Source organism: Scyliorhinus torazame, chromosome 5, assembly GCF_047496885.1.
Source record: "Scyliorhinus torazame isolate Kashiwa2021f chromosome 5, sScyTor2.1, whole genome shotgun sequence".
NCBI lineage: Eukaryota > Metazoa > Chordata > Chondrichthyes > Carcharhiniformes > Scyliorhinidae > Scyliorhinus > Scyliorhinus torazame.
In genome coordinates, this window is record NC_092711.1 from 204,459,732 (window position 1) to 204,476,275 (window position 16,544).

General features: G+C 47.8%; 1 protein-coding gene across 1 annotated transcript in view; it reads left to right on the forward strand.

Annotated features, from left to right (window-relative positions):
• Window positions 1–12,203, forward strand: part of LOC140420903 (interleukin-13 receptor subunit alpha-1-like) — a 63,850-nt gene extending 51,647 nt beyond the window's left edge. The window contains exons 7-10 of the mRNA XM_072505036.1: window positions 3,364–3,493; window positions 5,912–6,014; window positions 8,991–9,075; window positions 10,036–12,203. Of these exons, the coding sequence (XP_072361137.1) occupies window positions 3,364–3,493; window positions 5,912–6,014; window positions 8,991–9,075; window positions 10,036–10,254 (537 nt within the window). The 3' untranslated portion in view covers window positions 10,255–12,203. The remainder of the gene's footprint in view (window positions 1–3,363; window positions 3,494–5,911; window positions 6,015–8,990; window positions 9,076–10,035) is intronic.
• The last annotated feature ends 4,341 nt before the right edge of the window (window positions 12,204–16,544 follow it).

Here is a 16,544-nt window from a genome sequence, read left to right on the forward strand (position 1 = left end):
TGCTCAATTGACTCTTTTATTGGGTCCAAGCAGTCCCGTTTCTGCTTAGCAAAGCCTTCCTGAATAACTTGCATCAGCTGCTCCGTTGACCACTCGGTCGACGAACCAGAGGTCCGGTCCTCCGCCATTCTGTCTCTGCTGCAGCGTCAGCCCAAGCCTTCTCTGACTTTTTGTTTCTGCCTTTACAAGCACTTATAGTTCTTCTCTCCATGCACCGAAGTGGGAATTCAGTACACAATTGCCTCTGTCATCAGTTTTACAATTCATGTCCGGTAGAAAATCGGGGGAAAAGGTCCAAAAATCCGACCAGAGCGGAAGCCACCAAATGTGCGACTTACTCCTTCGTAGCTGCCACCGGAAGTCCTCATACCAAGCAGTTTTAACCATGCACTCTCTGTGAATCTGTTCGGCTAAGAGGCCTTTGACAATGTCTACATTTCAGTCATCAATATTTTGTAATAATCTTTATTAGTGTCACAAGGTAGGCTTACATTAACACTGCAATGAAGTTACTGTGAAAATCCCCGAGTCGCCACATTCCGGTGCCTGTTCGGGTACACAGAGGGAGAATTCAAAATGTCCAATTCACCTAACAAGCACGTCTTTCGGGACTTGTGGGTGGAAACTGGAGCACCCGCAGGAAACCTATGCAGACACTGGGAGAATGTGCAGACTCCGTGCAGTGACCCAAGCTGGGAATCAAACCCGGGTCCCTGGTGCTGTGAAACAACAGTGCTAACCACTGTGCTACCGTGCCACCTGGTGTCTGCTATCCTCCAGTAAGTTAAAATTGGAAAGATGTAAATTTACACATAAACATTAGAACTACTGGCTTGAAAAAGGTCACAGAACCTAGTGTGATATAATGGCAGTGATAATCATGGCAATCAATCGCCATTCATTAAACTACAACAGATTCAGACATTATGGTCGGGATTCTCCGGCCGAGCTTGCCCAGCGACCGGAGAATCCGCCCAAAGTCAATGGATTTTTCCATTGTCGGCGTCTCGCCCGTGGCGTTCTTGCGGCAGGGGGACGTAAGAATCCAGCCTTTTTTCAGGAAAACCCCAGTGTTGAAGAGCTTTAAGAACCATTGGTTCCTCCCAAATCTACACTTTTAAGTCCTTGTTATGCCTCAGCTTACTCAACTATTTCCTCGAATGCAATTTACCGAAAGCTGTCCATCTAATTTAGATTTGGTTGAATCAACACTTCCATCTTCTACTTCGGGAGTCTTTTCCATAGGTTGACCACTTGCTCACAGAAACAGCAGCTGAATTTTAATTTGAGGATCCTGATCCTGTCACCAGGCCGAATTCAGGATAGAGAATCCAGAGGTGACCCAGGCAATATCCTGGAGGAGATTTTCGGGGAGGTGACCAATACGGACGCTGCGTTGGGGAGGCGTGTTCACTTGAGGGTAACAGTGTGGAGCCTGCTGGGTGGGTGGGTTTCCACAACTGGGAGAGGGTGAGTGGGGGTGTCCAAAGCTCTGGGTGGCTGGCTAACTACACCAGGATGGCTGAAGGCGCAGGACTGAAAGGACATCTCAAAATGGAGGCACCTTTTAAAGGCTTGGCATTGAAACAGATAAAACTGTGGCCATAGCTGCCAGATCATCATTGCAGAGGAGGGGCCCTGCCACAGGATGGCCTGTGATCACAGCTGTGTCCCACAAAATCCATTAGATGCATGCTGGGTTACATTTCAGGATGTGGCTTAAATCCCCTCCCAGCCTAACACCAGACCACCACCATCCAACCGACAGCCTTACCTATATCGGGGACCCACCTATCGTCTGTGAAGAATGTCCTCGATTGACACTTCAATTCCATCACCCTGCTGGAACTGTCTACCTGAAGGTAGGCCACAGGCAACACTAAACCGACAGAATAACACACCAGCCGCTAAGATTATCCCCACTCCCACCTCCCAACCTGACTCTGCCTTGGAATGAAGATTCTGCCCAGCGTTTTCCATTTTTTAGTTTTGAACTTATTCCCTACAAACGGAAGCTCTTTTCTCTCATCTACTGTTCTGGAGAAGGTGAAACAGTTTGTTGTGGTCATCATAACCTAGACACTTTGGAATCCTAAAAAACAGCACACATGTCACCTCTTAATACACTCTTTTCCAGTGAGATCATAACCAATAATCACTTCTCATACTTCAATCCCTCCTTATCCCTTCAACTATTCCAGTTACTAGGTGGTACAGTGGTTAGCACTGCTGCCTCACAGTGCCAGGACCCAGGTTCAGTCCCAATCTTGGGTGACTGTGTAGCGTTTGCACTTTCTGCCTGTGTCTGCATGGGTTTACTCTGGGTGCTCCAGTTTCCTCCCACAAGTCCCGAAAGATGTGCTGTTAGGTGAATTGGACATTCTAAATTCTCATGGGTTTCCTCTGGGTGTTCCTCCCACAATGAAAAGATGTATAGGTTAGGTGGATTAGCCTTGATGAATTGCCCCTTGGTGTCCAGGCATGTGTAGGTTAGGTGGGGGGGGCACAGTCGCACAGTGGTTAGCACTGTTGCATCACAGCGCCAGGGTTCCACGTTCGATTCCCGGCTTGGGTCACTGTCTGTGCAGTATCTGCACGTTCTCCCCGTTTCTGCGTGGGTTTCCTCCGGGTGCAGCGGTTTCCTCCCACAAGTCCCGAAAGACATGCTTTTAGGTCATTCTGAATTATCCCTCAGTGTAGCCGAACAGGCAACGGAGTGTGGCGACTAGGAGATTTTCACAGTCACTTCATCACGGTGTTAATGTTAAGCCTACTTGTGATAACAATAAAGATTATTATTATTATGGTGTTACGGGGATAGGGTGGGGGGAGTCGGGTAGGGTGTTCTTTCAGAGGGTCGGTGCAGACTTGATGGGCCAAATGACCCCTTCCTGCACTGTAGGGATTCTGTGGGTCTAACCTTTCAAGGTCTGTAATGTCCTTTTTGTGATGACCAGAACTATATACAGTTCTCCAAGTGGAGTCACTGGGTGAGATCTGTTCACACCGACGGGATATTCTGGCGGCGTGGGATGGATTCAATGGGAAATCCCATTGACAGCGGCAGGACCAGAATATCCCGCTGCCTACCCATGGTGGGACGCTTCATATTGCCAAGAAACATGCCGCAAGAACGCCAGAGACTCTTGCCCGCAATGACATAAAGCGGCAGGATAGCCTCACCAGTAGCCTCGATATTGCCCTTTTTAGCCATCCCAACCCCCGTCACTAAACATCGTTGAGGCAGCTTCAATTTATTGACAATCGGGAGACTCCAATTTCCCTCATGTTTCATGCAATTTGTTAAAGGAATAGTCATGTCCTGGATTTCTTTGTCACCACATGATACTTTCTTCCTTCAAGTGCCAGGACCCAATATGGAAGATTCTTGATGCAGACCTGAATGTCAAGAACATAATCCAAGTGCGAGCCAATTACAAACTTTGCGGAGAAAATCCAATTTGGAGTGAGTGGAGTGAAGAGGTATATTTTGGTAAGAGAAACATCACCATACATCCAGCTAACTGAAGACAGTAGAGCAAAGTAAAAAGTATAAACCAAAATTTAAATGATCAAAGTTGACCTTTGTGACTTTCTGAAACAAAACTTGAAAATGTGACAGCAAATTTTCACATCTCAGACTCCCACCAAACAGCAATAAATAAGTGACCTGATCATTTGTTTTAGTGAAGTTGTTTTGAGAGGTAAGCATTGACTATGGCAAGGGGGAGAACTCCCTTGCATTTATTCAAAATCATGCTCGGAGATCTTGTACATTTATGTGAGAAGGCAGAGAGGACCTTAGCTCAACTGCACAGGACACCTGTTCCCTGTATCCTGGGTAATATGGATCCCTCAACCAACATCACTTAAAAATAAATGATTATCCAGTCATTAGTTCAGAGTCATTTGAGGGATCTTGCTGTGCACTATTGGCCGCTGCGTATCCTGTATTAAAAACAGTGACTCCACTTCAAAATAACTTAATTGACTGTAAAGTGTTTCGGGAGGCCCTGAGGTTGTGCAAGATGCTACAGAAATGCAAGACTTATTTTATAATGGGAGGCTGGGGGAGCCCACAAGGCAAGATGGAGGGAGCCTATGATTAACGCTAGGTGCCTGGAGAAGCTAGAATTGGATATCAAGGAAAAAAAGCGCAGTGTTAACCGTGCCTCCATTATTTTCATTCTCACCTTTTGTGCTGGGAGATTGTGGGGTCAGGTTCCACTCCAGGACTTGAACACAAACATTTTCAACTGAAGCTTCAGTGCGGTACTGAGGCGGTGCTGCACTGTCAGATGTGCTGCTTTGAACATTAAACTAAGAGGCCCTGTCTGCCCCTCAAGTGAATGTTAAAGATCCCATGGTACAATTTTGAAGCAGAGCTGTTATCCTAAATGCCTGGTCAACATTTACCCCTCAGTCAACTTCACAATAAGCTGCTGTGTGTGTGGGCGTTTGTTGTGTGCAGCTTGGCTGCCCCCTGTCCTCTACTACAGCTGTGAATATGCTTAAAAAATACTCTTATTGTCTGTGAAGCAATTTGCAATGTGCCGTGGTCGTGAATGGTGCTATACAAAGGCAAATCTTTAAGCCAGCACTGTGAGTGAAGTTTACTGCTTCACTCCGTTCATGGAGATTAAGGTGTAGGAGTTACTCCTGATGTAGAGAAATTTGGTGGCCTCCCTGAAACTGTGCTGGACTCCAAACTGAGAGATGCTACTAATGTCACCCACAACCTGTGGGGCGAAGGCTTGAGTCATGGCAAGATTGAAAGCCACAGGGAGTGCCATCCATGATGGAGGATACATTTGTGAATGCAGCAGGTGACAGAGCTCAGCGACAGTCTCTTTGTTGGAGGGAAGGTGCCCGAAACATTCCTCCTCAGTGAAACCCCTGTTGGGAGAAGGGACTCCTTGAAGACCCTCGAGGCATAGGGGCCTCCTGGACAGTGCCCACGTCCTTGCTCTTCCCCCAGCGTCTTCCTTTCTCCTATTTTAATCGCCAAGATAAAAGGCAGACCTACCAGACCACGCATGACGACAATAAAACGATTTTAATGACAGAGACAAACAGTCCTGGATTAGTAAAACCTCCTCAGGAGTCAAACTGAGCTTTCCAAAGTTTTATGTCCAAACCTCTAGATTTCAGACAATGCCTTCAAATAATTCTGAGGAAAGTTGCACCCTACCTGATAAAGCCCCAAGATGCTGAATGAGCTTACCACATGGTGAATCAGGCACTGCCGAAGATCCAAAATCAGAAAGGGGTCCTCCCAAGTGTTACAGGACTCTTATTTAAGTACATTTTCCATTGCTTTAAATAGTTCTGATGCCAAGGGAGAAGCCCATTTCAACATGAGGGGTGGTGCACTCCTAACTAGAAATGTGCCCATGCTTCTTGTCACCAGGAGAGGCAATGGCATAGTGGTATTGTCAGTGAATCAGTAATCCATAGACCCATTGTACTCTGGTTAAATCCCGCCACTGCAGATGGTGAAATTTGAATTCAATAAAAATGTGGAATTAAAAATCATTCAAAAATGAAACCATTGTCAATTGTCATAAAAACCCATCTGGTTCACTAATGTCCTTTAGGAAGGAAATCTGCCATCCTTACCGGGTCTGGCCTACACGTGACTCCAGGCCCACAGCAACGTGGTTGACTCTTAACTGCCCCCTCAAGGGCAATTAGGGATGGGCAATAAATACTGGCACAGCCAGCGATGCCCACGTCCTAAGAACAAAAAATATATATATTGCAAGACCTTGGTACCCAAAAATTGGGAGCGCCGCAATCAAATTCCCAGACGTTGGTTTATTGTGGAATTGTGGTTGTGTGAATCATGCAGATTTGAAAACAGCAATACATATTTGTTTCTCCGTAACTAACGCAATGATATTCTTCACAGGGAAAGACATTGGGCGACGTTGGAATTGGAAAATTACTTTGCTCATCGTTGTCCCAATACTGGTGGCAGCAGCTGCAATCACACTGCTTACTTACTTGAAACAGTAAGAGTTCTATGTTTCAGTTCAAAAAGGTCTCTTTAACTTCCATTGTAAAATATTGGTCGATTTTGAAAGAACAGTCAAAAACCTCACAAAGGCAGAGACAGAAAATACTTGACCAAGCCTAAAGTCACCGTGTGTGGCTTCCTAATTGGGGAAGTCATGTTATAGGAACTTTGAAAACAGGCTGATACCATCTATCATACGAATTGTAACAGGATACTGGGAGAGTATTTAGAAAGTGAAAATATAAGAGGACCTAGTAAAGGGGCTGAGATTAGAATAGATAGCAGCAGGGCTGAGATTAGAGCAGATAGCAGCACGGGAATGATTGGAGCAGATATCAGCAGGGTGATGATCAGAGCAGATAGCAGCAGGGCTGAGATTAGAACAAATAGCAGCAGGACTGAGATTAGAGCAGACAGCAGCGGGACTGGCATTTGAGAAGATAGCAGCAGGGCTGAAATTAGAGCAGATAGCTGCAGTCTTGGGATTAGAGCAGTTAACAGACCTGAGATTCAAGCAGATAGCAGGGGCTGAGATTAGAACATATAGCAGTAGGGCTGGCATAAGAGCAGATTTCAGCGGGAGTGGGATAAGAGTAGATAGCACCAGGTTTGGAATTAGAGCAGTTAGCAGAACTACGATTAGAGCAGATAGCAGCAGGGTTGAGACGAGAGCATGTAACAGCGGTGCTGAGTTAAGAGCAAATAGCAGGAGGGCTGAGATTAGAGTAGGTAGTAGCTGGGCTAAGATTAGAGTAGATAGCAGCAGGTCTGGGTTAGAGCATATAGCAGTGGGGCTGGGATAATAGCAGGTAGCAGCAGGGCTGAGATTAGAGCAGATAGCGGCAGGGCTAAGATTAGAGTAGATAGCAGCAGGGCTGAGATTAGAACAATTAGCAGTGGGGCTGTGAGAAGAGCCAATAGCAGTGGGGCTGTGAGAAGAGCCAATAGCAGAGGACTGGGATAAGAGCAGTGCAGATAGTGGCATGGCTAAGAATAGAGTAGATAGCAGCAGGCAGAGATCAGTGTTCATAGCAGTTGGGCTGGGATTAGAACAGATAGCAGCAAATTTTGGGATTATTGCAGACAGCAGCAGGGCTGAGAAAGAGTAGATAGCATGTGTTAAGATTAGAGCAGATAGCAACAGGGATGAGATTAGTGCAGAACACAGTAGGAGAATGATTGATTAGAGCAGATAGCAGCAGGACTGGGATTAGAGCAGACAGCAGTGGGACTGGGATTAGAGCAGACAGCAGAAGGGCTGAGATTAGTGCAGAATACAGCAGGATATAGAATCATAGAATTTACAGTGCAGAAGGAGGCCATTCAGCCCATCGACTCTGCACCAGCCGTTGGAAAAAGCACCCCACCCAAGCCCACACCCTCACCCTATCCCTGTAACACAGTAACCCCACCCAACCTTTTTGTTTGGACACTAAGGGCAATTTAGCATGGCCAATCCACCTAACCTGCACATCTTTGAACTGTGGGAGGAAACCGGAGCACCCGGAGGAAACCCACGCAGACACGGGGAGAACATGCAGACTCCGCACAGACAGTGACCCAAGCCAGGATTCGAACCTGGGACCCTGGAGCTGTGAAGCAGCTGTGCTAACCACTATGCTACCGTGCTGCCCAATGGGTGGCATGGTGGTGCATTGGTTAGCACTGCTGCCTCATGGCACTGAAGACCCGGGTTCAATCCCAGCCCTGGGTCATTATCAGTGTGGAGTTTGCACATTCTCCCCATGTCTGCATGGGTTTCATCCCCACAGCCCAAAGATGTACAGGGTAGGTGAATTGGCCACGCTAAATTCCCTCTTAATTGGAAAAAAAATTAATTGGGTACTCTTAAATTATTTTTTTTTAAAGAACACAGCAGGTTGATGAGTAGAGCTGATAGCAGCGGAGATTAGAGCAAATAGCAGCAAGGCTGGGATTAGCGTTGAAAGCTGCAGGGTTGAGATTAGAGTAGAACGCAGTGGGGCTGGTATTAGAGCAGACAGCAGCAGGGCTGGAATTAGGATGGATAGCAGCAAGGCTGAGATTGGAACAGAAAACAACAGGGGGATGATTAGAGCAGATAGTAGTGGGGCTAGGATAAGAGCATATAGAAGCAGTGCTGGGACACAAGCAGATAGCAGTGGGACTGGGCTAAGAGCAGATAGTATGGGCTGGGATAAGAGCAGTAAACAATGGTGTAGAGATTAGAGTAGATAGCCGCAGGGCTGATATTAGAGCAGATAGCAGCATGTGCAAGGTTAGAGTAGATAGCAGCGGGGCTGAGGTTGGAGCAGATAGCAGCAGGGCTGGGATTAGAGCAGATAGCAGTGGGACTGGGATTAGAGTGGAAAGCAGCAGGGCTGGGATTACAATAGAGAGTAGCAGGACTGAGGTCAGAACAGATAGCAGCAGGGCTGAGGTTAGAGCAGATAGCAACAGAGCTGGGATTAGAGTAGATATAAGCAGGGCTGAGGTTAGGGCATATAGCAGCAACAGGGCTGAGGTTAGAGTTTATAGCAGCAGACCTGACATTAGAGTAGATCCAGAGGGGCTGAGATTGGAACAGATAACAGATGAGGTTCGAGAAAGATCGCAGCAGGGCTGGGATTAGAGTTGATAGCAGCAGGGCTGGGATTAGAGTAGATAGCAGCAGGGCTGGGAACGGAGCCGATAGCAGCCGGGCTAACATTAGAACCGTTAGCAGGACTGGAAATGGAGCAGCAGGGCTGAGATTAGAGCAGATGTGATTTAATGCCCTCATTCTGTTCTTATGTTCCTGTGTCACATTTTGTGCTGTCATTTCTATAATTCTATGTTGGACTATTTGAACACAGGCCAACAAAATAATCTCAATAAATTATGTTGGATAGCTTCACTAGCATTTTATCATATTACTGACGTAGCTTATTGACCTTATTGGTTTGGTAAATGGCTCTTTTTCCAATCAGCTAATTAACTTTTCACTTTTTAGGCTTCAGATATTGATCCTTCCACCAATTCCTGATCCGGGGAAGCTTTTTAAAGGCATGTTTGGAGATTCGAATGGAGACTACTTGGTATGTTCAACAGATGTTGCTGTCGGTCTTTAACATTGGCATGGTCTAGGAAACCAACACTGCCCAAGAGGCCAGAACTGGAGGAGTGCATAGATCTCTGAGAGTTATAGGACTGGAGGAGTAGTGACTTAAATAGGAAGCAGTGTGGGACCCATTTTGTCTTTGACTGATTTCTGTGTTTGATCATTGACTTGACTCACTGTGTGAGGTGGGCCGCTTAGCTCACTGGCAACAATGGAGTGCAGCAGTCACTCAATAGTAAATGAACAAATAGATTGGGAGGGATTTTCCAGCTGTTCCCCGGCAACGGTAAACAGCATAGAATTCGGAAGTTCCCACTTCCGGAAGATGGTGGGCCTGCTCTGCAAAACACGGTGCCGGGGTGGAGCGGGGGGACGAGTGGTGGAAATATCGCCAATTAAATTCAGCAAGACCATGAAATAAATTGTCATTCAATATGTATACTCCCTTTTAATGCAAAAGTTTCTACGATGGCTAAAGTGGGTAATGCGTATCTTTGAGCTGGAAGGTTGTGAGTTCCAATCGCGCCAGAGAGACATGAAGACAGAGTCCAGGCTCATGTTCCAGTACAGTTCTAAGGGAATGTTGTACTGGCGAAGGTGCTATCTTTCAGGTGCCTGCCCTCTGGAATAAGGCAGGAGGTCCAAATCCCTTGAGAATTCTCCTGGTTTCCCTGCCGACATTTAACTCTCAGCCAATGGCACCAAAACCGACGCTATGGTCAGTATTCCATTGCTCCTTAGGGGAACTTGCTGTGCGTGGAATGGCCGCTCCATTCACTGTATTACAACAGTAGCTGCGTTTCAAAAGTGCTTCATTGGCTGTGACACCCTTTGGGGCCTCCTTTGATTTTGAAAGGCACCACAGAAATGCAAGCATTTCTTTTGAAACTTTCTCTGAGAAAGGTGGATAGACTGAGTCCGTGTTTTCTTTTTACAGGTGTGGAATAAGCAACCTAAGGGGAGCCTGATTTACAAAGCAGAAGAAGAAATAACATGCAAAGTGACAACTGTCGAGAAATTGAAGTGTCCGTCGCAAGAAGAAGAGAAGCTGGGTGAGAATGAGAGATCAGAGGAAAAGGACACTCTCATTGAGGTTGTGGATGAGAAAATACCCGCGGAAGCTGATAACCTGCATTATGACCTGGTGATGTCATGAGCGTAGCCTTTTCCAGCCCTATGCCCTTACATGGGTGAAGCTACGTGACTTTTCTCACACAAAAATAGAAAATTCTCATTCACAAAAGTTCACACTCAACTGAAGTGACTGTCAGAGTTTGGTATTATCCAACATTTCCTCGTCCTGACCACTGTAATTGAGCATGGCGAGACACACACACAGGTCACTGCAAGTCTAGTTCTCAGCCCACTTTGTTCCTGTTCACCAGACTCTACAGTTGACTGTCAGTCAGCGAATTGCTCACGGGTCACTACTCTTGCTTGTCAGCTCACAGCAGTGAGCTCCTCAAGGGAGTTTTCCATTGTATAACTGGCTGCACTGCAGACATATGGACACGTGAGAAGAACTGACCTTTTGAGATCAATTTGGTCTGCCAAACAGCTGTACCCTGACTTGTCACACAGGATTTTCAAATGTGTATTATCTCACCAGATCTTCAATTACCATTTACTGTCATCCGTTCGATTGCAGAGGATCATGTGTCCGAAACTAATGATCTAGTTCACATACACACAGTAGACACATGCATACAGCAGACACGTAAAGACACAAACATACAGCAGACACACACATACAGAAGAAACTTACACACACATACAGCAGATACATACACATGGACAGCAGACCCAGAAGGAAAAAAACAATAAAACGGGGAAATGAGAATACTGGTCTGAACTATTGTTTCCTTCTGGGGGGACACGCACACACACACACAAACACGCAACAAATAGACACACAGCAGACAAAAACATTAAGCAGACACATGCATAGATAAAAGAACACACAAAACAGACATACTGTCGGGAGACACACACGTGATACATATGCATGCGCACACACAAACACACATACACGCAGGTGCACACTCAAACAGTCGATAGACATAATTCGGGGTTTTCAAACTTGCTTGAACAGATTTGACTGATGGAGCCAAAAAGTCCCCTTTCCATGTTTTTCATAAGCATTAACGTAACTAAACTTTTGAACGGTGCAGTAAGGCGGAATGTTTTTTTGGGTGCCAGAATGAGAAAGCTACTTCAGCTTTTTCCAGTTTTCAAATAAAAGCCAAACAGAAATATTAATACTTCCAGAAATCTGACAATTCAGATAAAGAAAATGAAATAAATTGTGTAATCAGACCAGAGCACAAGGTCTGAATTAAGATCAAGCCCCTGTATCACTAATCTATTGATAACTTTGCTCTGATTCACTGCAATATCCCAGTGAAAACTGAGAGCACAAACCCAACTCGTTGGTTTACACTGGATGAATTGGGGAATCTGCTGTAGCTCAAGGAGAAAAAAAAACATCAGTGATTCCCATGTTTCTATTGAGTGATCGAATGGTACAATGAAAAACAGATAGAAATTTCAGAGGGTGATGGTGGAAAGCAGAGGGAGGATTGTTTAAATATCCAGACCATCCCTCGGCTAAACCTGAATGGAACATTCGAAAACTCGGCCTCGTGGGTTAGGACCCCTTCAATGAAGCAAATGCTGCAGACGCTGTATGTACAAAATGAGAACAACATTTGCTGGAAGTACTTATCAGGTCAGGCAACATCTGTGGAGAAAAACAGGGTCGAGATGACTCTTCAATGTACACAGCTGCCGAGGGTACTTTTGGGACTGTGTACTTTAGTGTTCATTTTGAACGGCATTGTGTAATTCTGTGTGCGAGCTTTAACTGGCTTTGTGTGCTGTAAATTGCAACTATACTCAGGAGGAACTACATTAGTTATATTGGATTCACATTCAGCCTGTTTTCCCTATATCTGCCAATCAACTTACCATCCAGTGAGCACCCTGGTGATTTCAGATCAACCGATCTTCATTTACCTCGACATTCTAGCCAGAGAGGTTTACTGTATATATTGTGCGAGTCTTTATCACCAGTCAAATCTTTAATAAAGAATTTATTACTGCTGACTATTTTCATTTCCAAACACCTAGCTGTTCCAAGGGAGTTTTCCGAACTGAAGATATGAAGGACTTCGACTGATATTGTGCGTTTCCAGCCCCAAGGATCTCACAACCAGTCGTGTACTTTTGAAGTGTCGTTGTTGCTGTCATTTAGGCAATGTGAGAGTCGATTTGTGCACAGAAAGCTCCCACAGACAGCAATGAGATAGTAACCAGAAAAACCTTTTTTTCCCAGTGGTTTTAGTCAAGGGATATCATTCCATTATAAGGGCTGGAATGTTTTTCTGCCTCTGTTTTCTTTACTGCTTCGTGAACTTAATGCCTTCCTGACTTGGTAAACTATTTGTTGGAATGGTTTAAACAGGCATTGCTGCATTAACAGCAGACAGCAAGAGTCACATGATCGAAGCAGCAAGCAGAGGCCTTTGTGTAATACTCTTGCGATCCAGGGCTGAATTGTCAGGGAATACATTCCTGGCAGGACTGACTTCAGCTGTAAGAAATTATGTATTGGGTGTTCTGGATCATATACAGGTCACCAACACTTGAAGTAGTGCAACACTATTTTATTAAAAGGTTAACTATTTAAACATACTTGAACTGTGGGTAAATACGATACTAGCTTTAACTAAAGACCTTTGCCTTGTCCTAACCAGTTGATGCACTCAGCACATGGTGAATGTCTGTGTTGCAGGCTGTGAGCTCTGTGCTCCTAGCTAGCTGCTACTCGAATGAGCGGGAACTCTGATGCCCCCTGTCTTTATAGTGCATGTGCTCTCACTGGTGATTGGCTGCGGTGTTGTGTATGATGATTGGTCCCACTGTGTGTCCATCAGTGTGTGTCTGCACCATGATCTACTGGTGTATATTATGACAAGAAAATCTTTCATTATAGCAGATCACTTACTGTAATACAAAGCCATTTGGGCCTCACGTAAGCTGCTACTAGAACAAAGCATAACGCAGAGTGCAGGACAGCATCAGTTAAGACCCCCTCCGTCTGAGGTTTTTAAGTTAAAAGGCATCCCGAGGGAAGGAATAAGAAGGTTTATTTTTTGCTGTGCTTTTTGCTTTGCAAAAGCCCAACAGGATCCCTTTATTTGGAAATGAGGCTCAAGGTAGGTTTCAGAATAGAAAACAGAAACTTTTCCTTGACTGGATTCGTCAACAAACGAATTGACATGGGATTATTTGGACATTTCAAAAGGGAAAAGGTTTGATATTCACATAAATAAAGTGAGGCATACAGACTTTCATGTATACCATCACTTCATGGCTTCGAGACTTTCCAGAGAATGAAGTATTTCTGGAGGTGTAATGTTGAAAATAGGAACTGAAGGAGGCCATTCAGCCCTTATGACTGCTCCGTCATTATGATTGCGCCTGATCATGCACCTCAATACCCTGTTCCTTCAATCCCTGCACATCCTTTAGCCCCAAGTGCAATGTCGAACTCCCGCTTGAAAACATAAAGGCGGGATTCTCCATCGACCAACCCCAAAATCAGGAAAGGCGATTGGCCGAGAATTGGTCATGAGGCCAAAATTTTGGCCGGCGCCAGGCGCCCGCTAGAATGCCATAATCTGAAGCATCGACAGTGGCGTTAATGCATTCTGCTCCATAAGTACAGTAAACACTGTCTGCATATCATTAGCAGGCCTGACACGGTAAACTCCGCCAGGAGGAATGATGATGGCGGGTTTCACTTGTGATTTAAAAAATCGGGAAATAGGCGCCCTGGCTGATGAGGGAGAGAGAGGAGGTAAGACAAGCAGAGGCGTGACCGTGGGCTGCCAGACCTGCCATTGGGTGCCGGATGTGGGCCGCGGAGCGTACTGCTGGCATGGGTAGCCAATTGTACCCCTCGCAGCAGGGATGAGCGACAGGGCCAGAGGCCCCCTTGGGTGCCGAGCACTGACGGGGCCAGGGTTGCCGAGAGCAGAGTGCCAAGAGGAATGGCCGGGGGTGGGAATGGGGGGTTGAGGGAAGGGGACATGCAGGTGCAGGGTTTGGATCGCTCTGACGGGCGCTTTCCAGTATAGCGCTAAGAGAGTCTCCCATATCGTGGTGGCCTGCTCGTCTGCCACAACATCGCGCAGCAGAGGGGCGACATGCTGGAGGAGGAGGATGAAGGCCAGGCCACGTCCGACGAGGAAGATGCGGAGGAGGGTGGGGATGGAGAGGAGATGTCACAGGAAGCTGCACGGGATATTCTAAATGCGTCCTTGTGCACCGATTAGGGGGCCAGGCCAGCGGCACAATCATCCCATCACCCCCCCACAGCTGACAACCCCCTCCCATGAACACCGGCCCACCACCATACCCTCCCCGCAACTCCCTCCATGATTCCTACCTGCCTCACTATGGGGTGGGAGCCCTGGGTTGGCAGTAACAACTGGGATGGCGGATGATCAGCTCCGATACTCTGCATAGTTCGGCAAAGTCTGACTCCTGCCCATGGTAGCACTTTCCACCATCCACCTGGGTGATCCTGCATGCATGCTGACCATTCCGTCACACAGTCCCACCGAACCCTTGCGGTGGGGGAGGTGAAGATGGATTGTTGGGAATGGGGGGAAATGGGGTGGGTCACCAGAGCGGTTGAATTAGGGTCCCTGGCCCAAGCTCACCCCACCGTCTGACCATCTCCACCCCAGCCCCCTCTTCAGCCAGCCCAGCCCATCCCTCACACCTAACTGACAGAGCACCGAGGCAGGCTGAAACATTGTGAACAGGAGTGTATTGTGAAATGGTGAACACATACTTTTTTTTAATAAAAATATAAATTTAAAGTACCCAATTATTTTTTTTTCCAATTAAGGGGCAATTTAGCATGGCCCATCCACCTAACCTGCACATCTTTGGGTTGTGGGGGTGAAATCCACGCTGACATGGGTAGAATGTGCAAATTCCACACAGACAGTGACCTAGGGCTGGGATTCGAACCCGGATCCTCAGCGCTGCAGTCCCAGTGTTAACCACTGCGCCACATGCCGACCCCCTGGTCAATACATATAGGTTTGTGCCCAAGCTCCTTTCACTGTACTCTGTGTCGCTGCCGTGCCAACTTAACTGGTTGTACCTTTCTGGTCTCACAGACCGTAATGATACGTCTATGTGGATCCCGAGGCACTATATCAGGGGCGGAATTCTCCGGTATCGGCACGATGTCCGCCGACTGGCGCCCAAAACGGCGCAAATCAGTCGGGCATCGCGTCGCCACAAAGGTGCGGAATGCTCTGCATCTTGGGGGGCCGAGCCCCAACCTTAAGGGGCTCGCCGGACGAATTTCCGCCCCGCCAGCTGGCGGAAAAGGCCTTTGGTGCCCCGCCAGCTGGCGCGGAAATGACATCTCCGGGTGACGCATGCGCGGGAGCGTTAGCGGCCGCTGACAGCATTCCATAGCATGCGCAGTGGAGGGAGTCTCTTCCCCATGGCGGAGGCGGAAGGAAAAGAGTGCCCCCACGGCGCAGGCCCGCCCGCGGATTGGTGGGCCCCGATCGCGGGCCAGGCCACCGTGGGGGCACCCCCCGGGGCCAGATCGCCCCGCGCCCCCCACCCAGGAACCTAGAGCCCGCCAGCACCGCCTTGTCCCGCCGGTAAGGTAGGTGGTTTAATCTACGCCGGCGGGACAGGCATTTTAGCTGCGGGACTTCGGCCCCTCCGGCCGGAGAATCACGGGGGGGGCCCGCCAACCGGCGCGGCGCAATTCCCGCCCCCGCCGAATCTCCGGTGCCGGAGAATTCGGCAACCGGCGGGGGTGGGATTCACTCCAGCCCCCGGCGATTCTCCGACCCAGTGGGGGGTCGGGGAATCTCGCCCCAGATGTGGATGAGGCCTGCTGAATTCCCACATTGTCCCCATTAGCAATCGTCTTAAGGGCGACCGGTCCTGGACGGGCCCGTCTGCCGCTCAGGTGTCCCTGGTGGTGTGGTGCCACCCTATTCTGCCCACTGCCCATCAGATGCACCAGGGACAGGAGGTGGATGGTGTCCGGGGCGCTGTGGTGTTCCGGCATCTCACCTGCTGGAGTCACTGGCGCGATCCCCATTATCGCCTCCTCCTTCGGTGTGCCTGATGACCCCCGGGCTACTCCTTGGTACAGGGGTGCGAGTGCAGCGATCCCTTGAGGCTCCCCATTCACCTGGCACTGCCAGTCTTGGAGGCCTACTCCTGTCTTAACCAGATACTTGATGCTCGTGGCCATGGAGCACAGGGAATAGACCACCTCCCTCTGGGACGGTGTCACATCACCCAGTGACCAGGCAATGTCGTAGACACCCTCAGCCATGACTTGCTGTCACTGAGCCAGGCTTTGGGGCTCCGCTGCAATGTCCAGATGGCCCT